The sequence below is a fragment of the Fundulus heteroclitus genome, chromosome 9 (assembly GCF_011125445.2).
Source record: "Fundulus heteroclitus isolate FHET01 chromosome 9, MU-UCD_Fhet_4.1, whole genome shotgun sequence".
Taxonomy (NCBI): Eukaryota; Metazoa; Chordata; class Actinopteri; order Cyprinodontiformes; family Fundulidae; genus Fundulus; species Fundulus heteroclitus.
In genome coordinates, this window is record NC_046369.1 from 1,203,270 (window position 1) to 1,223,581 (window position 20,312).

The following is a 20,312-nucleotide window of genomic DNA, read 5'->3' on the forward strand; positions in this document are numbered from 1 at the left end:
AGAACCTCCAGTGGTTCTGCTGGAAGGTTAAACCTGCAGAATCTGGGCCGATTCGGCCCATTGGTTTTTATTAAGCTGGTCAAAGCAAAGTTTTCTGCAGCAGGAAGTCTCCAGGGGTGAAAACTGTAGAAATTTAGACTGTGGTGCCCTCTAGTGGCCGAGCAGAGTACTTCCAGCTCAGCAGGTGTAAATCAGAGGACGGCTCGGTTAAAATGATCAGAGTTAGGAGCCTGAAATCATTCAGCAGCCGTTCTCCATCTGTGTTGCATTTCTGTGTCCAGCGTGTGGAGAACGGAGACCTGAACTGGATCGTCCCCGGGAAGTTTCTGGCCTTCAGCGGACCTCACCCTAAGTCTAAGATAGAAAACGGTGGGTGAACAAGTTTAAACTGTTGTTTTTTGCTCCTCATGCTTCATTAAAAACACTAAAATGCTCCGTTCCTCTCAGTATCCCTGCTAATATTTCACTGACAGACTGGAAGCGTCATGCGGGTCGTCTGTTTACGACTTTTTACGTTAAAATAAACGGTAATTTTCTCTCCATCTTGCAGCAGAGTCTTATTTTAAATTTAGCGCCTCTTCCAGGTCAAACAGCATCGACCTGAGCCCTGCGCGGCTCTCCTGTTGATCTTGGGCGGGTAAACGGTTGTAGGTCAGATTCCAGAACTTCCACAGATGCCGGTTAGCTGACGGCGGTGCATTTTCCACACATGCGCCTCTCACCTGGAATTTTCCAGATAATTTCATAACGTCTGAGTGAGAGAAGCTGAGCGGTCAGCACCAGGACAGCGTTTTACCCCTGATGATGCTTCCCCCCCCCCCCCTGCAGGTTACCCGCTGCACGCGCCCGAGGCCTACTTCCCCTACTTCAGGAAGCAAAACGTCACCACCATCGTCCGCCTGAACAAGAAGATCTACGACGGCAGGCGCTTCACCAACGCCGGCTTCGACCACTACGACCTCTTCTTCGTAGACGGCAGCACTCCCGCTGACGTCATCGTTCAGCGCTTCCTGCACGTCTGCGAGGCGGCGCGAGGAGCCGTGGCCGTCCACTGCAAGGGTGGGTGCTCTCCGTGTCTTATTAGGGCTTAAAAATGAAATCTATGGTTTCATCCTACGAAATCTGATTAATCAATACTTTTATTTCATGAAAACAAATTACTGAAATCATTTTTGATTCATTTTAAAATCAATTATCTCATCTGGAAGTTGACCTGAATTCAAAATGTAATTACCGTATCAGTCAGAAAATGCGTCATAAAGAGGAAAAAAACATATTTGTTGCATTTATTTAGAAATTTTGTTTCACACAATCCAAGACTAAAAACTGACGTTTAATCTGGTTAGGCAATTTATTAAATCACACAGCTGCTGCATCCACAACCGGCTGAATAATATGAAACATACCTGAGAGGTTGAATGGAGTAAATTAGCACAACAAGCCACCAACTCTAACCATAAAAGTTATGATCAGAGCATTTTGGTCTAATTACTACTAAATTAGACAGTGAGCTTAAAGGTGCTACGTGCTAAGCTAACAGTACGACACGGATGTTTGAGAGCAACATAAAGCTGACGTTCATCAGAGAAGTTGTAAAGTGCCAGAAAAACAGAGCTGTAAGCAGTGAAACAACATATGTACATGTATTTTTTTAGTCTTTTTTGTGGGTAAGTTAATGTTTTAAGTAATTTTTAAGTGGTACAAGGGCAGCATATAGTTTTCACAAACCTAGAGCGCCCTCTTGTGGCTGTAGACTGTAATGTTTACTCCTTGGTTCATGTTGTTTAGTATGAAGTAACAGTTAAAATCGATATATAAGTCGCACCTGCATACAAGTCGCAGGATCGAGCAAACTATGAAAAGAAGTGTGACTTATAGTCCGAAAAATACAGTAAATGAATAAAATAAAGTGCCTCGTCAGAGGACTTTAGACTGTTTTGACAATATATGGGTGTTTGGGTTCAATGAAATCTGAGTCCACATTTTCTTAAAAAGAGTGCATTTGTCCTTGATTTGAGCAGGTAAATAGGATCCTCTACCAATGGAATCAGTATTTTTACTCCTAAAATAAGATAATTAGATATTCTGCACCTAAAATAAGACGATGGAGATGAGCTGTTCCTATTGTAAGTGCAAAAATCTTATTACATTGGCAGACAATCCTAATTATCTGCTCAGATTAAGAACAAAAATGTTACTTATTTTTAGTTTTAGTTCCATTCTGGCAGCGCAGAGGATCCTCATTTATCGCCTAATGGTGGGACTGTTCTGCCTGCGAGTGATAAACCCGTTACTTCCAGCCGTGTCCAGTTCTGCTGAAGCTCTTAGGCGTTCATGTCCTGGTGAGAGAACGTGGACAGAACCTGGACAGAACCTGGAAAGCTGCAGAATGGTGAAGGTGTTACAGGGAGAGCAGAGAAGGGATCAGGTGGTTTGGAGCTGGTTTTATTCCCATTAAAATGTATAAATAAAGTCAAAACCAGACGATAAAAGACGGATGACAGCTAAATCAGTGGGTCTGTGCAGCTCATCCAGTTTAGAAGAACAGAATATTAGATTTTGGGTCCAAACGATCACACGAATTGACGTAATCTCAACAGATTAGTTTGAATATGTTTCAAATTCTGCTCCAACATCTGATGAGCCGTTCTGAGCTCTGGGTCAGGGGTCATAAAGATGTCCCTCTGCCCACTTCCTCCTCCAACAACAACCTGTCAGCACCAGGACCCAGCTGGGGCCCAGCAGAACCGACAGGCTGACCGTTGCCGTGCATGAAGGTCCATGATTCCTTGATGCCGTCGGTTTAGGTTGTTTGTGTGAGACCCAGAGCTGACCTTCATGCATCCTGTTATTTTTACCCGAAAAGGTAATAAAAGCGGCTTTTCTCTCTGGTGCAAACGGAGCTCATTGGTGAACCTTTCCCTGGTCAGCAGGTGGCGCCACTGAGCCACACCTGTGACTTAGACTTAGACTTAGACAACTTTATTTGTCATTTTGTATGCAAAGAGTCCATACAGAACGAAATTTTGTTGCATACAGCTAGTAAATACAGTAAATACAGCTTGTCTTGCACACAGACAAGAGATAAAGGTGCACTGCCTGTTTAAACAGGGTTCCTGCGGATCCTTAAAAAGTCTTAAAAGGCATTGAATTCTGTAATATAAATCTAAGTCCTTAATTGGCATTAAAATGTCTTAAATCAATCTTTCTTAGGTCTTAAAATTGTTACCAGGTCATAAATAGGATTTTATTTTTGTAATCCTTACCAAACAGTAAAATAATTGACACAAATTTAATTTTTTTAATTTACCAAACGGCTCAATGTAACCATTATTGGTTCCGTCCCGATAGCAGAACCAATAAAAACTGTTGCAGCCGGACCATAGCTGCGAAAAAGAGTTGGCACTGGTTATGTTGTGCTTTTTAAAACTTATTTATAGTTTATTTTAGTAGGGAACAAAACAAAGTTTGTGAATTCAGTTCAGTAGTTGTTAAAAATATATCTGTAATTTGTATGTTTTTAGCTTTCTTCCTATATGGAATGTTTTTCAAAATTTTAAACATGTCTACTGGGCCAGAAAGTAATGGTTTATGTTAAAATAAACATTTGGGTGAAGTTGTCGCAACCAGGTTTATCTTGTTTATCGTGAAGTTGGTCTTAACTTTTTATTTCAAGTGGCATTAAAAAGTCTTGAATTTAACTTGCCTTATGCTGTAGGAACCCTGTTTAAAGCTGGGTTTCCCAGCATGCACTGCCTGTTTAAAGCTGGGTTTCCCAGCATGCACTGCCTGTTTAAAGCTGTTTCCCAGCATGCACTGCCTGTTTAAAGCTGGGTTTCCCAGCATGCACTGCCTGTTTAAAGCTGGGTTTCCCAGAATGCACTGCCTGTTTAAAGCTGGGTTTCCCAGCATGCACTGCCTGTTTACAGTCTCGCTACGTCGTCTGAGTCCGACTCAACGGACCAGCGCCATGATGGGTTTTCCAGAAAGTTAAACTCCACAGAATGTTGTCCAGAACTATTTGGGTTTGATACATTTTTGGACCGTGTGGTTCTTTTGGGTCAGCAGTGGTTCTGACCTTGGATCTCTCCTGGTTCTGCCCAGTTTCTCCTCCTTCAGGCAGCGAGGCCTGCAGAACTTCAGATGTTCCTGGTTCTGCTGGTACCGCTTCCAGGTTCATCTGTGGGTTTTGTGTGTCTTGGCTCTGGTTCTGTCTGAATGTGAGCAGCACAGACCCGGCAGTAATGAAGCGCTGATTGTTGTTCAGGATGATGATCTGCAGTTCTGTTGGGTGGTTCTGATCCAAACGGATCTTTTGTCTGTCTCTCCCTCAGCTGGTCTGGGCAGAACGGGCACTCTGATTGGCTGCTACCTGATGAAACACTACCGCTTCACTGCCGCCGAGGCCATCGCCTGGATCCGGATCTGCAGGCCGGGTTCTGTGATCGGACCGCAGCAGAACTTCCTGGAAGAGTGAGTCTCGCCTTATTTTGTCTTTTTCTTTGCAGCTCAGAGTATTTCCTCCGTTCTGAGATTCTTTAATTTTCAGCTTCCAGTAGAAACAAATCAAACAGAGAAACAAAAGGTTCTCCTATATTTAGGTCCAGTCACGTCTCAGAGTGGTTCTGATTCTTTGAGGTTCTGTCTTTCCCAACAAATCGGACCTGAAACGACGAGGAAACACAGCCAAGTCTGAAATACTTAGAGAGTTTCACAGAAACCAGCAGAAAAACACTTTAAATCGGAGCTCGTTGCTTCTTAGCTGCTGCTGTCAGCATGAAGCACCGGCTGCTAACGGTTCTGGTGTTTATTGGACCGCCGGTCCGTTCCCAAACCTTCCAGCAGGATGTCGGCTGGACGCTGGGACCGCTGCAGCTGTTCGGACCCCAGAGGACCCCCCCCCCCCCGCCTCTGCAGCTACGCCGCAGCTTCCCCAACCCGCCGTACGGGTCATGGGAGAGTCAGGAGCTCCTGAGGCGGATCGGGTCGACTTTAACCCCCCCGTCCTGTATGGGGCCCTCAGCTGGTCACCAGGCGTAAATAGAGAAGGCTCTAAAAATGGCTTCAGTTACAATTCAGAGGGAGAAACGTCTCTGAATTAATCCGATTATAAAGTGTGTTTATATTCACCTGGCTTTATTCAGAATAAAACCACTCAGTTATCAAATTTGCTTTAAAAAACCACAGAAGAAGAACTTCTGTCTTTGCTGAACAACAAAAAGCAAAGAAAACAGTTTTATACGCGTTTCCTTTCTGAGCGCTCAGGCTGGACTTTCTCCAGCTTCTGCTCACGGTTACAACATTACAGAATAAATCCCCAATCATCTAGATTACAATTTCATTCTGATTGAGTTTAATCCAATCACAATGGTCCAATCGGCGTGTTTTCATGACGCATTTTAATCCAGGTTACTTTTGTCCATGTAAACGTAGCTGCAGACATCATCAAGCATCACGTTGTTGTCTCTCCTTAGAGGAGATTCTCCTTACAGCAAGGTGGGACAAGAACACAGACAATAGCCACACGCACACAGAAACTATCCCATAATGACATAATATTCAGACGTTCGGAACCAGCATCACTTTGGCTCAGACAGTCCGGTTCTGGAGGTCCGGACCAATCACAGTTCTTCTCTGGGAGAGATTGTGTTCCTGAAGTGAAAACAGGGGAACAGAGACAGGAAATCCTGCTGGAAAAGTTTTTTTTTTTTCATCACCGTTATCTAATGGTGCAACAATAAGAAATGAAAACCTCCTTATTGTCCTGATCAGTGGGAAAGAAGCAGCTTCTTCTTTAAATGGTGCTTCTTCCTGATGGTCTGGGTCTGTAGTTCATTTCTCTGGGACAGCAGCATCAGAACCACAGGGCCCGGTTTCTGGGATCTGGACCAGACTATACACGATAAATTAGGACTTTTATTTACTTTAGTAGCTCCATCACTGAGAGAAACGTTATATAGATGAATTACAGCCAGACTGACGTTTTCAGGCCTTTATTTCTGTTAGTTATAAGATTAGAGACAGAAATGTGGGCTGAATTTAAACGGGTGTTTAAAAGCTGCTTAATGTTTGTTTTAAAAAATACAAACGATCCTCATCAACACACAGATTCTGACTTATTGAATATGTTAAATAACCTGCATTTAAAATCATGTTCTCTGCACTGCAAAAATAGACCTTAAAATAAATAAAATGTTCTTAAAATTTGAGTTTTTGTCCTTGAATTGAGTAGGTAAAATGGATTATCTGCCAATGGATAGTATTTTGACCCCTAAAATAAGATAATTAGATATACTGCACTTGAAATAAGATGACGGAGATGAGTTGTTCCTATTTTAAGTGCAAAAATCTTATTCCGTTGGCAGATCATCTTATTTACCAGCTCAAATCAAGGACAAATACACTCATTTTAAGAAAATTGTGCTTATTTTTAGTTCAGTTTTTGCAGTGTGATGTTTTTATTGCTCATAATACAATAAATAAAGTCTGAGTTAAAGAAAACCAGGCGAGTAAAGAGCGTTCAGGATGTTTTATGAAGAATAAGTTTGTTTTAATCGGGTAAAACAAAAGGAGGACTGTCTAAATAGTTACATTTTTCTGGTTTCGTCCTCATCACCAGTTCTCCAGGCTTCCTGAACGTCTTCCAGAGCTTTTCTCTGGACTCTGGCTGCTTTCCTCTCCTTTATCTGATCGTTTTCAGCCTCTTCACTCCAACCTGGGAATCATTCAGACATTAAAAGGCTCCTAAAATAAACAACCTTTTATTAAATGTGATCTTTATGCTGTTTACCAGCATTTCTTTAAAGGACCTGATAGAAAATGCTAAATCTGAGCCACGTGATATTTGTCCCACACTGCAAAAATGGAATTAAAAATAAGTAACATTTTCTTAAAATTAATATATTTGCCCTTGATTTGAGCAGGTAAATAAGACTATTTGCCAATGGAATAAGATTTTTGCACCTAAAATAAGAACAATTCATCTCCATCATCTTATTTCAAGTGCAGTATATCTAATTATCTTATTTCAGGGGTAAAAATACTCACTCTGTTGGCAAATAATCTTATTTAGCTGCTTAAATCAAGGGCAAATATATTAATTTTAAGAAAATGTTACTTATTTTTAGTTCTGTTTTTGCAGTGCAGCGCCTCTGATCCGCTGAGGGACGGCGGGTCCATCGGGTCGTCCTCCCAGTTTTCCTCACGTTTAATCAGCTGAGTCCTGTAGAGGTCTGACCTGCTGCCATGTTTTAACAGGAAGCAGGCGGCTCTGTGGTCTCAAAGCGTCGGCTCGCACCTCCAGAAGGGAAAGACGGAGGACAAGACGGCGCGCCTCATCACCGGCATGGACGGGCTGTCGTTAAGCTCCGCCCACAACAGCAACGTGACCCGATCGCCGAGCTCCGACCATCTACAGGAGGTGAGCGGCGCGGCATCGACACTCGGTGCCAAACTCTGCCTTAACCTTCAGTTTTTAGTGCTGCGGTCCGGTTTTGATGGACCAGCCATCAGCGCCGGTTCTGACCCGGTTCTACGGCCTGCTCTCTCTCTCTGTCTCAGCGGGAGCAGGAGGCGGCGCCATGTTGATCGACAGCCAATCAAAACGTTTACAGAACAAATTAAAACCTTTTAATCAGAGTTCATCGTCGAGTTATTTAAACTATCTTGATTTGGTCGATTCCCCGTTTACTTTGTTCACGTCTAACTGGCTGAAGTAAAACGATAAAGCTTCTTTCTTTCTTTATTAATTTGGGTTCATTTTCATCTATCGATACCCGTCTGTGTCACACATCACGCCAGACGCCACCATGGCCGTTATTTGACTGATCGAAAGAGAAAGCCGGATGTTTAGCTGCCAAAATAAGTTAATTAAGTAACAGCTAATGGGGTGGAGGCGCTGAAGTGAGAATATGTTTGCTTTCAGGGGAGCAAGGCTTTAAGAAATGGCTAAAAGTTCAACAATGTCAGCAGAAATTTGGTGTAATTTTGTCTGAATTATGCTGAGAATCTTCTGGCATAAGTACAGAAATATTCAGATTGAGTGCAGATCGTAGGAGGTTAACAGTCACGTAGTAAATCATCTTAACAATACAATGTTGTATCCATTAGTTTGGATGATGATACGATCTCTGCCGATATCACAAAATACGTTTAAATACGATTTCTGATCGATGCGCGATCGTCTGCCCATCTAACGCTATTATTTACGCTATTAATGAAAATTTGTTTGACCATTTTATTTCCAGGCAGGCATTAAATAAAAAAATAATGATAATAATGTTATTAGATCACCTGTTCAGTATAGACTCATGACTTGTGAATTTCAAAATAAAGGCGCAGCTTGAAAATGAGGATTATGGATCGATATTTTCATTCTGCATCGATGTAAATGGATCATTAATCATTTAATATATATAATATATCGACATGGATCGATGTTTCCGTAATTAACAGCATTAAACATGGAGTAAAAGTCAGTGATGAGCACACCTCGTGTTTAGAAACGTAGTTTTGCTTCAATAGATCAAAGATAAAACTTGTGGGTCATTGAACGCATCACCAGGTTTGTGAACCCGGCTGAGGACGCATGGTTCGATGCAGGAACAGGAATAAACGATTAATTAATTGGATTTATGGTGTTTTTCTCTATCAGGGAACTTTTTGCAGGTTTTGGTCTTCTGGGTTTTGTTGCTTTAATTATAATTAAAGTTAATTTATGAGTTTGCACGTCAGCAGGTCACATCTCAAACTAAATGCCTCCAGAACGGCTGAGAAGTCCAGCGACGGTTTACGGTTTAAACGGACCGGTGCTGAGCAGAACTCCTGATAAACTAGATTATTTGTATTTAAACTGACCTGTTTCCTGTTGGTCTGCCGTCTTTTAAGAAGCGCTTGTTTCGTCCTCCAGGGCGACCTTACCGACGGCTCCGGTCTGACCCAGGGGGACAAACTGCGAGCCCTGAAGAGCCGGCGCCATCCTCGGCCCGCGCTGACCGGAGGTGTGAGGTACGGGACTCCTTAGACCACGGGCTGTTTATTTAAGCTTTAAATATTATTTAAATATTAATGTCTTCTCTTCTTTGGTTTCAGATTCGAGGAGCAGAAGGTTCACAGCCGCTCGAGCTCTCAGCCGCTCAGGTACGTCCTTCAGCCGCTCCGTCTGGAGGCTTTAATCTGATATTTCCAGCCGTTGATCATAACTGATGTTTTTGTCTTTTAGGTCATCGATGGGAGGCGGTCAGAGCTACGCCTCCGTCCTCAAGCCCTCCAAGTTCCCAGCATCCTCCTCTTCTTCTTCTTCTTCTTCTCCTGCAGCCAAAAGGATCGGGAGGAACTCGTTATCGCCGATGTCAAACATCCGAAGGTCAGAGTTGCTCCAGACTTCCTGTCTGACTCTTCATCACCTCACACCCCCACGCTGCCCTCTTCCTCATAACCCTCCTCCTCCTCCTCCTCCTTGTCTTCATCCCGTTTTCCCGTTTCCATCGTTTCTACATCCTGCTTCTCATCAGCAGGCTGTGATCAGACGATTTTTTTTTTTTCTTCTTATAATATTTATATTAAGGATAATATTTGTACTCTTTTACTGGTTGTTTTTGATTTCTTTGCCTGACTGATCCACTCAGTCTGGTTTTATTCAGATGAACGTATCTAAAGACTCTAACCTGGTGGGAACTGATGCAGCGTCACGTTTGAACGCAGCGTTTCCGTCCCAGAATGAACCCGGTGATTATAACCAGCGTCGGCGAGCGCTAAAGACCCGAGCCCATCCTGTCTGCTCTCACTCAGCATTTTCTGGCTGTTCAGAGACGAAACGTTTGGCTTTAAAAGCGTCGGTAGAAATCGTTTCACCATGATCACAAACTGACAGCCCTCTGTGGGGGAGGTGCTGCTGATTAGGATTTCACAACAAAACCGAGCTTCAAACGAACATGAAGGCCTGTAGCTGATCTGGGACGTGCACAGACATTTTTTAGGGAACTCATCACCCAATCTATTCATAACATTTAAAATAAAACAGTAGAATATATTTCACCCATCTGTTCCTCTAGAATGAACACAAGTCTAATCGGGTAGGGTCGCTCAAAATAAATCAATGAAAATCAGGCAGAAACTAGTAGAACAGGATCATGTTAAGGTCGGGAGGATCGGGACAGTAGAGCAGGTTATTTTTAATATTTAAATGTCTGAAAAAGAAACAAAAATTTGGCTTCAGCTAGGGGTAAACAAATAACTGACTTACAATTAATTGTTGATTAAAGGTTAATTGGATTAAAGTTTGTTCCATCCGATTAACTGATAAGCTACGCTTAAACCAGTGGTTCTCACATGTTTTCTTTTAACCAGCCAATAACCTCATATGGCAAACATATTATTAAGTTGTTAATATAAAAGACAAACTTCAGTTACATTAAGCTTTGTACTTTTTTACTTGTTTATTAACAGTAATGTAAATACATGGTAGAAAAAGACACAAAGCCAACAGGTTAATGAGGGCTTTCATGGGGATTTATTTTCATGAGTTGTATTCTCTTAAATTTATTTGTTTCTATTCAGCAACCTAACAGGTTTCTGTTTTGTTATATTTCATAAATATGTCCTAGTTTATAATAATGAGCGAGAAAACAACAGTTTGTTTTTAATTCAGTCAGTATTTAATACAGGAGACTGTATCAATATAATCAACTGTTAAAATATAATGATGTTCCTATTTAAAATCAAGCATATAGTAAAAATGATTAGCCCTTCATGTTATGGAAAGATCCTCTTGATACAAGAGAAAACGAGGGTTTTTAGGGAAATTGACGTCTATTAATTAGTTGAGTTTAGATGAGCTCATTTATCCATAACTTGCATCCATAATTCCAGCAGAAAGAGCATTTTTTTTTCTCATCCAGGGAAAAGCCCGGGGTCTTTGGTGCCGCTAGGTGTCCCTCTGTGCACGTACCTGATGTTTATCTGTATTTATTAAATCCTTGGTGTCTGCACTTCTTTTCCTGTTTGTGAAGCGATTCCTCGGCACGAACAGATCGTTCGTTCTAACGTCTTTACAGGCGGACATGTTGAACTCGGTTGGGGTTTATATGCGTCTGTTGTCCCTTGAATTAAAAAATGTGGCGACACAATCTCATATTTAAAGTCGTTCTAAAGTAGATGAAGTGCAATACATTATGAGTCATAAAGAATCTTATTTTTCAGAAATCCTTTGTTCATGTTGTTCATCTTAAGCTGAATATTGAAAAGATTTTTATTTGCAAAGCAATTTTAGCTCAAGTTAAAATGTCAAAAATTCAGCTTAAATTGCTTTTAATGGTACAGCTGCGCCACCTGCTGGCACTGATTGGTTCCTGCATTGAATCCTTGAGAGAATGTCCTGATTTGCCTGAACTGGCAGATTCTCCTGCAGCTGCTCAGTAAATTTACACCAACAGTTGTGGATTTCTCTAGTTGGTCACCTAAGTTAACATATACCACGTTTACACTACCCTTTTTAAACGAGCCGAGACCAGTCTGAGCTCGGTAACTGAAAGAACTGTCCAGTGTAAATGGAACGCAAATTGAACTGAACCAAGCCAGACACAACCGATCCGCGCTAAATCTAGACCAGTTCCATGTGTGGGCTCGGCTCGGTTTTTCTCTGGCTCGGTTCTCTGATAACAAAGAGCGCATGAGCAGACCGCGTCATCTCCTTACAGCCAGCTGACATTTCTGACATCCATAAAAATACTAGCGTCCCTACCGTGACACACGGCAGATGATTCTGCTTAGCAGTGATGAACCTCAGCGTCTGTCGTTGTTTCCTGCGTCTGTAAATCCTGATTAGACGTTCGTTTGTCTTATCCAAACCCCAAAAGCCGACTCTGTCAAGTAAATTCACCAAAGGTTACCGTCTTCGCCTGACTCTCCACAAACAACGAAATATCAGTTATATCCAAACATAACTTCCTGAATGTTACGGGCGCCGCCATTTTGATTTGCTTTATTCCCTCCTTCCATCCCAGAGAGCAGCAGTACCACAGATCGCCACTAGGAGGCGAGGAACCGAGCTAGCGTGATTTGTTAACGGTCGTCAGAACCAAGCTCGGCACGGTTAACTGAACCAAGCTCGGCACGGTTAACTGAACCAAGCTCGGCACGGTTAACTGAACCAAACTCGGCATGGATCGGTTTAACAAGGGTAGTGTAAATGGGGCTTATGTTGTTAAAGGAGGTTAGTTTGGGGGGGGAGTAGTGTGAACCATGTGACCCACTGCATCCCTGCAGCATCGGTACGTCCGGCTGAAGGTGTCAGATGTTTGCTCAGTTATGTCTCTGCCCACGCGTGAGCTGCAGCTCTCATGGTGTTCATCTCTGTTGTATTTGCTCCTCCCACGTCTGCTGACCTCAGCTCAGCTGTCAGCTCGCGATTGGCCAGCTCCCTCGGAGATCTCTACGCTGCCGACGTCGAGGAGGACGAGAAGACTCCCTTTCCCTCTCTCCCTCCCTCCTCTGTTTCTGTAAGCCCCTCCCCCTCTCCCCTGGCCCCGCCCCCTCTCTCGAACTACGGTAGCGGGCCTCGGAGCGCGCAACACGAGGTCAACAACAACAGTACCTCGTTGTACGGCGGCTCTGCGGCGCCCCCTGCAGGCAAAGGTTATATGAGGCCGCAGCATCAGGACGTCAGTGCCTACAGGGTCCACGGGCCCTACAGCGCCATGAAGGGCCCCTCGGGACGTTACCTGAGCCGCTCCATACCTGTAAGTCCTCTGACACAGCAGCAGCTTTGCCCCGCCTCTTTTGTTCTGACCGGGTTCTTCCTGTTCTGGCTTCGGTAACACGCTGAACGCAGGTTTAAAGCTCTGTCTGTCTGTTTTCATTGTCTTTCTGAACTCTTCCGTTTGATTGGACGAGCCGGTGACGAGGCGTTTCCAATCAGAGATGCACCAATAGGTCGACCAGCGATCAGAAACGTCCCATTTTCCCTCAATAGGCTCAGATCTGTGATCAGCAGCTCATTCATTAAATGCATCAACACTAGAAACTCAGCAACCTGCAGCAAGCGCTTTCTGGCATGTTTGAGGTCAATAAAAATCAGATTAAGCTTAAGGAAAGATGCTTTAATGGATAAATTGACTATAGCTGTAACATACATCACTAATTTATCCTAGGCGCTGAACCTAAATGCAATCTGCAGATCCTGAAGAACAGCCTGGACTTCATTAAATAGTAGCTCATTATTTAAGCAGCATGCATCCATGTGCCTGTATTATATGTGAAATGTAGCATAAGATGTTATAGAAAGTCATTTAGAAACTGCAGCCATGTTGTTACAATGCCAGAGCATCACAGACATCGGCCAGAAATGTTTTCATTAAAGCATCGATGTTGTGATGGTAGATGGTGAGTTTAACTACGGATGGGCAATAAACCTTAATGTGAAAGGATTCTTGTCCTGATAAAAAATGTTATGTTGTCTGAAAACCTCAAACTCAGTCAGGGTCATTACTTTTAGTATTTATACAATGTTGGTTCCTTTAGAGCAGGAATGTCTGACTCATTTGTATAAATTATACTGTTGATTTCATAATTTCATTACAGTTCACATAGAAATATAACAAATTCACAGGGACATAAAAGTAGCACCTTTAGACACATTTAAACAGTTTATCTTCAAAAAAAAAAGTTGATATTGTGGTGAGTTACACTTTAAACTCATCTTTCTGCATCGCTTTTGCTCATTTTTGACTCTTCTGGGTTGTTTTAATGTGTTGTGGCAGAATGCTGTTACTACACAGTTTAAAATAATCAACTTTCACTACAGGAGGCTCAGTTTTAGCCACTTTATACACTTTAAAATGAGATATGCCTCTACTTTATGACATGATCTGCCTTTTCTGGTTCTTGGATGCTGGATAAATTGCCTTGATGGACCGGATTCGGCCCGCGGGCCTTGAGTCTGACACATGAGCATCAATAAATACCAATGAATTTGAAAATAGGATCATATTATTGTTGCCAGTTTAGTGATTAAAAAATCCCCTTCTTTGTCCAACTGGTGTCCTGAAAAAGTGTCATTACCACAATAAATACCACAAATTATGTTATTTAAGACTGCCGCTACCAAAGAACCTGCAGCACGTTTGTTTCTGTCGTTTGAATCCAAACAAACCAGAATCAGCAGTTCAGGCCTGAGACAGAACCAGAAATGGGTGTCGGCCTTATCAGTGCATCTCTGATCGTAATGAAGCTCCAAAATAAAGAGCCGCAGATCAAAGGAACGCCTCGTCATCAACTCTTCACAAGTCTGTTTGTTGTCTTTGTTTTTAACCGTGTTACAATGTCATTTATGTCTCCTGTGATGTTTGGTCTCTATAAACCAGAATCTTTCCGGGTCTTTTTATTGAACATGTTCCTCTGTGGGAGGCGAGGTGTTTCTCAGTGTTTTACCTTCACTAACTCTTTAACTCCAAGCTGCTGCTGAGATGAGGAAATGCTGCCTTTGTGTCAAAGTGGGCAGACGACCCACAGACGAGGTTTAAACAGAGGATCATGTGAGGCAGGAGCCAATCAGAAAGCTTCAGCTGGTTAGTCGGGTTAATATCAGACAGTCGGGTCGGGCTCAACCTGACGGGGATTCTTCATCAAACACAAAACGACACGGAGCTAAAGGGCGGCAGGCTGCTAAAGTCCGAAACTACAATCATTTAAAATAGTTTAAATTGGACTTATTGTGGAAAAAAAATCACTTTTTGCACATTTTTGTACTTCCGTTTGGGTCTCTACTGCTGCTAGAAACAGTCCAAGCGCTAAAAGAAACAAAATCTGTGTTTGGCAATAAGTAAATGTATTGTTGGTGTCTAAAAAAACGAGTCATTTCAAAAACCTTCCAATTATTGCATCACAGTTGGCAAACTACAAACTACAAAAATGTGACATATTGCTTTTATATCACATCTTACATTGAAGTTATGCTAATTCTTGGAATAAATGACATACACAGCTTAACATTGGCATTAATACATGCTGAAAAATGTGCATCAAATTCCCCTTACACTTAACCACAGCTGAAAAAACACAGAAAACTAGCAGTTAGCATGATGCTAATTTACTTTGAAAATCCTATAAGGACGCTAGCGCTATTAAAATAGTTATTTTTTTCTCAAATTCTTTCAAACTAAAACAACCAAAAGGCCTCTTAGTTCTGTAAGATATCTTATGTAAACCAACACTTGAAAAACACACAACACTCACAGACAGATGCTTCTAGTGCAGAAACGTGCCTTTTATCGTAGCTCTGGACCTTTACAGGCAGCCCTGAAGGAAAATGCTACTTATCATCCAGAAACTGTTGCTGCATCCACTTCTTCTGCTTCAGGGTCTGACTCGGGGTCAAACATGTACTCTTTACCATTGTGCATCTGTTTGCAGTAATTATCATGTGTATTAAGTGCAAGTGTAAACATCGCGCTGGGGGGGTCACGACCAGCTGCAGCTGACAGAGCCCTAAAAACAGCTCATTCAGAAAGGAGCTAAAAATAGGTGAACCTGGGGGGGGGGGGGGGGGGGGGGGGTCTCCTTATCTGATAATATTTTGTGCAAATAATGTAGTGAACATGTTTTAAATATTAGCTTCGCTACCATTAAACTGATGATAAATCAGGAAATTTTAGAAGCTAATGCTAACAGCTAACCAGCGCGGTGCTGCATGTTTGAGGGGATTGCAGTGGAGGCAATGAAAACAATATTCCTCCCTTTGGATAAATCCCTTTATCCCTCTGTGCCCGCGGTGTTAGTGTGGACTAGCAGCCAGTGTTCAGGAGGTACAAGCAACCAGCTCTGTTACCTTTAACAGTGTAAACAGGGTTAGCAAACAAGCCCAAAGTTGCTGTTAATAAGCAGATTTGGGTTGCTTATTGTTGTAACATCAAAAATTTCACAATTATGTTTTATGGCACTATTGTTTAATTGAAAACCATAAATAAAAATTGGTTTCATCATTGCTGTTTCATCACAAGTTTTCCTGTCCTAGACATGCTGGTTAAATGTCCCTCGAGGATTGGCATAGTGTCGGCACTAGGCAGTAAGTTATATAAAATAAAACGTCTCGCTGAGCCAAAAGCCCGACTCCGAGTCCAGTCTCTTTCCATCTCATTGCTGGTTTTAATAAAAACTGTAAATATCAGAAATGAGCTTAACCTGAGTAAATACAAGAGAGGAAACTTTCTTATCCTGAGTTTATTTGTCCTCGTCCAGCAGAACCAGGACCTTGGCACCTGCAGCATTTCTTATCGTTTACGCGCATGAATTCCTCCGAGAAATGTCAGGAAAGCTCAACAGTAAAAACTGAAAGTAAAACATCACAGATCATCTTGGATTGTTGCCTTTTAGGTCAGGCTCTGAAACCTTTACAGTCAAATTTTACTTTCAGTTAGATTGGAGCCACTAATGTTACAGGAGCCTGTGGAAAAAAGACAATTTATAATGTTTTGATAGATATTCATTATAGGAAATTATACATTTTCAAAGAACAACCTATTAATTTCCATTTTTACGTTTAAAACTAGGAAAAACATCAAATTTTGCAAAAGTTGGATACATGGGCTTGAGATATTGATATTTTTTTGGAAAATTATGTTAAAGCACAGTTTCCAAAAAAAGATGAAAATTAGATCTCTAAAAATATTACTGATCCTTCTAGTGTTGTTCAATTATTCTATGAAGAAAAGGGGAAAAACTGCTTAATATCTATATTATTATATGTATATTTTAAAAATGTTTCTTTCTTCTTTGTCACTTTTAGCCAAAGTTAGGTAGATTTACTGGTGAAGATCCAAAGCGCCCCTTCCTCCTCCTAAACCAGGACCCTCAACCTGTGGCCCCTGGTTTAGGAGGAGAAAGATGAGGAATTTTCCTTTTTCTTTTTTACATTTTTGGAAAATAAATGTTGGGAATCATAAGACATCCCTGGTGTTTCTTTATTTTTCATTTACAAACAAACAAACAAAAAAAAATACAGCCAAGCTGTGACATGTTGCCATGAACTAATTTTCCTTTGTCTGATTTTTTATTTTATTTTTAATGCACAACAAGCTGAACAGATATTTAAGGTCCCTTTTCACCCTATTATACGTGCATGACTGGTCTCGGTTCTTTATGGTACCTAATAGATAGATCTGTTCTCACGAAAATAGATCCATCCATTACAAATAAAGACTAATACCACCTAAACTAACTCATCAGGCACTTTGGGTTTATTTTATAGCACTTTTCATAAAAAGGGGTGTTTTAGATTGTTCTTTAATAAAACAATAAGACAATAAGATGATTATTATAACATTTATGCTGCTGATTTCACTTGCAGTGCAGTCACATTAGCCTTTTATAACACATTTGGTGTATTTAACTATATTTATCTCATTCATTTATGACTTTTTCTTAAAGTGCAATGGCAGGGATGACTTTGCACGCTACATTAATGCACATTTTTCCTAACCCTACATTTCTAGAAACAAAGACAAACACTGCCCCAGCCCAGGAGTACTTTCTAAGGGAAGGAAAAGTACAGGGAGTACACATTAATATACAGACAGTAGCTCCTTCAGTGGCGTTAGTCAGCAAGAATTTGGTTCAGAACAGAACTTCTGGGGCAGGCGAATGATAACGCAAGGTTTGTGTTAACATTAGTTGTAAAAATAGCATAAATGGAGAGTAGTAGGAGAAAATATCAGAGGAGAGTGGTCGTTATGGCCTCCAGCAGCTATATTACTGACAGATGATTGGATCAGGTCGGGATGATTTTAGCCCCAGGGGAACATTTCCACCGCTGTCCTTTGTGTCGGGGGATTAAAGGCCAGGTGTACCTTCTACAGAGTTTGTGTGTGAAGGAGCTCCAGCTGCCATTTAAATAATTTCTTCTCCCACAGGCAGGATTTTAACCATCACTGCGTGACAAGAACCGTTTGACTGAAGATGTTTTCATGTTTTCTCTTTCAGTCTCTTCAGTCGGAGTACATCCAGTACTAAAACCGAAGGTTCTACCTGACGGTCCGACACCCCCCCCCCCCCCTCCCCCCCATCACCACCTGAATGCTCGGGCTTTTAAAGGGAAACAGAATAAATCAGCGAGAGCTCGTCTCTCTGGACTGAACCGCTTCACTGCTCAGGCTGTATGTAAATGTGATGTAATCTACACGCGTGTTTGGCTGAACATGTATGTACACCAGAGACGGATTTTATATTTGCTATTCGTTATAGAAGAAGACGTATATTTTTGTTCTAACAAAGTATTTTTGAGGGTTTTTTCCCCCCCTTTTTCTTTTTTGATAAACGGGACGGTCAGCTGATCGTTACAGTATTTACGTCCGATCCGTTCGGGTCAGCGCCGGATTGTCTTGCTGCTGCCACTGATCAGCAATAACGATGAAGATGGACCAGGTTAGCCTGTCAGCAGCTACAGCCGGGGGGGCTTGAAGGAGACTTCAGAGTGGGCGCCTTTTAAAGAAGCTTTAAAGTTCAGGTTTTAACTGTAAAAATAAAAAGCAGCTTTAACGTAACGGACTGAAGATAACGATGGATCACCAAGTACACACACAGTTCTCATTCTCAGGTTGGAAATTATGACACCAGCACAGAACGAAGGAATGTTTTTATCTTTTTTTTTATTTTTATTTTAAGACCTCCAACATACCTGGGGGGAAAAAAATAAAATAAAATGGGCAATAAACTATTTTTTTGAACAGCTGATCGTTGCCTTGAAGACTTGGAGACATGGGAGGATTCGTTCAAGTGTTATTTTTACTGTCGGACTGAAAGATTTTATCAGAATAAACCCGCCGCTGCCTTTAGGGGGCGCTGTAGAGCACTCTGCACATGTAATGCTTCATCACACGACTGTTATATTTAATTATCTTCGTTTATTCTCTGTTTACTAAACAAACTGTCGTAGAAAATTAAACTTATGTTGTGCTCTTGGAACGCCGAACAGACCCAGAATGGCCCATTTTTTCCCCCTCCCGTTTCTCTGACAAAGAAGTGCTGCTTAGAAAGAATAACTTTATTTAAAGGCGCCTTTAAAAACTTCCAAGGTCACCTTCCATAATGAACAACACAGAGAAGCATCACGATTAAAACGTGACCAAAGCTGCTGGGATCGTCACCAGCATCTGATCGGCTGGACTTGATCCGCCACCGCGGGGGAAGTTCTGAGTCTTCGGACCTGAACTACGAGGAGTTTGAAGGGATGGAAGATGTGGAACTGATGGATTCATCGGCTGGTTTCTACCTTTAGGACTCGATTTCTACCACGACACAGACCGTCGATTAAAGGGAAACCTCGGTTCCTCTCCTGCACACAACAATCAGGCTCAGAGTGCCTTCAACACCTCATCCTGTTCGAAGGAAAGGCTTTTATTTTGGCGGTCCCCAACATGAAGATGTTTGAATGAAGTTATGTTGTTTTAAATCTGTATTTATGTCACTGAGACTTTAAAGGGAAGTCAGAAAATAATGTCTCTGTTTTTTTTTGTTTTTTTTTTTCTCTTAACTGACCGCAGAGTTTCTATACAGACAAAAACGGGAAATAAAGTCAATTATTCTCACTGTTGATGCTTTATTTGAGTCAAATCTGAAGAGTTTTGTTCTAGAGTCGGGGATCTGACTGGTGTGAATTTAAATGTTTCCATTTTAATCCATCCATCATTTGCACATTTTTCCCTCCATCCTCCCATCCACGTGTCAAACTCGAGGCCCGTGGGCCGAATCCGGCCCATCAGGGTAATTTATCCGGCCCCCAAGAGCCAAAAAAGGCAGATCATGTCATAAAGTAGAGGAATGTATCCTTTTAAATTGTATAAAGTGGCTGAAACTGTGCCTCCTGTAGTGAAAGTTGATTTTTTTTAAACGGTGTACTATTATGTTACTGTGTATTTTTTTAAATATTACTATATGAACAGAAATGAAATTATGAAATCAAAAACGTCACAGGTGTAACCGACTCTTTTAATGATTACATGACACCAAAATAGCCCAATATAGAAATTTGTTTTTGTCCTTCATTCAGTCCTGCAGATTTGGTTCATCTTTCCATCCATCCGTCTCCTGGCATAATAGGGCTTTGGTTATTTAAAACACGTCCTCTGCAGAAATGTCTGCCTTTAATTAGCTGACTGGATGTTAAAAATGAACTGAGAACTCTGGGAAATGGAGTTTTGACTTGAAAAATGTGCAGAAACCCTAAAAAGAACACCAGCACACCCAGGTTATAGATCAATATACAAACTGAGTCAGTTTAACAAATTTTCATGATATAATTAAACTAAGATGTAAAAACTTCA

General features: G+C 41.6%; 1 protein-coding gene across 2 annotated transcripts in view; it reads left to right on the forward strand.

The window, feature by feature from the left end:
- The window catches only part of cdc14ab (cell division cycle 14Ab), a 40,889-nt gene extending 21,377 nt beyond the window's left edge, over nt 1-19,512 (forward strand). Inside the window, exons 8-16 of one of the 2 annotated variants that reach the window (XM_036140785.1) lie at nt 282-369; nt 829-1,059; nt 4,335-4,473; nt 7,258-7,420; nt 8,909-9,006; nt 9,091-9,138; nt 9,221-9,364; nt 12,389-12,737; nt 17,974-18,046. In XM_036140785.1, the coding sequence (XP_035996678.1) occupies nt 282-369; nt 829-1,059; nt 4,335-4,473; nt 7,258-7,420; nt 8,909-9,006; nt 9,091-9,138; nt 9,221-9,364; nt 12,389-12,737; nt 17,974-18,003 (1,290 nt within the window). In that variant the 3' untranslated portion in view covers nt 18,004-18,046. Of the gene's footprint in view, nt 1-281; nt 370-828; nt 1,060-4,334; nt 4,474-7,257; nt 7,421-8,908; nt 9,007-9,090; nt 9,139-9,220; nt 9,365-12,388; nt 12,738-17,973 lie in introns of both variants that reach the window. The other variant, XM_036140786.1, reaches the window with a different exon arrangement.
- Nucleotides 19,513-20,312: the final 800 nt, after the last annotated feature.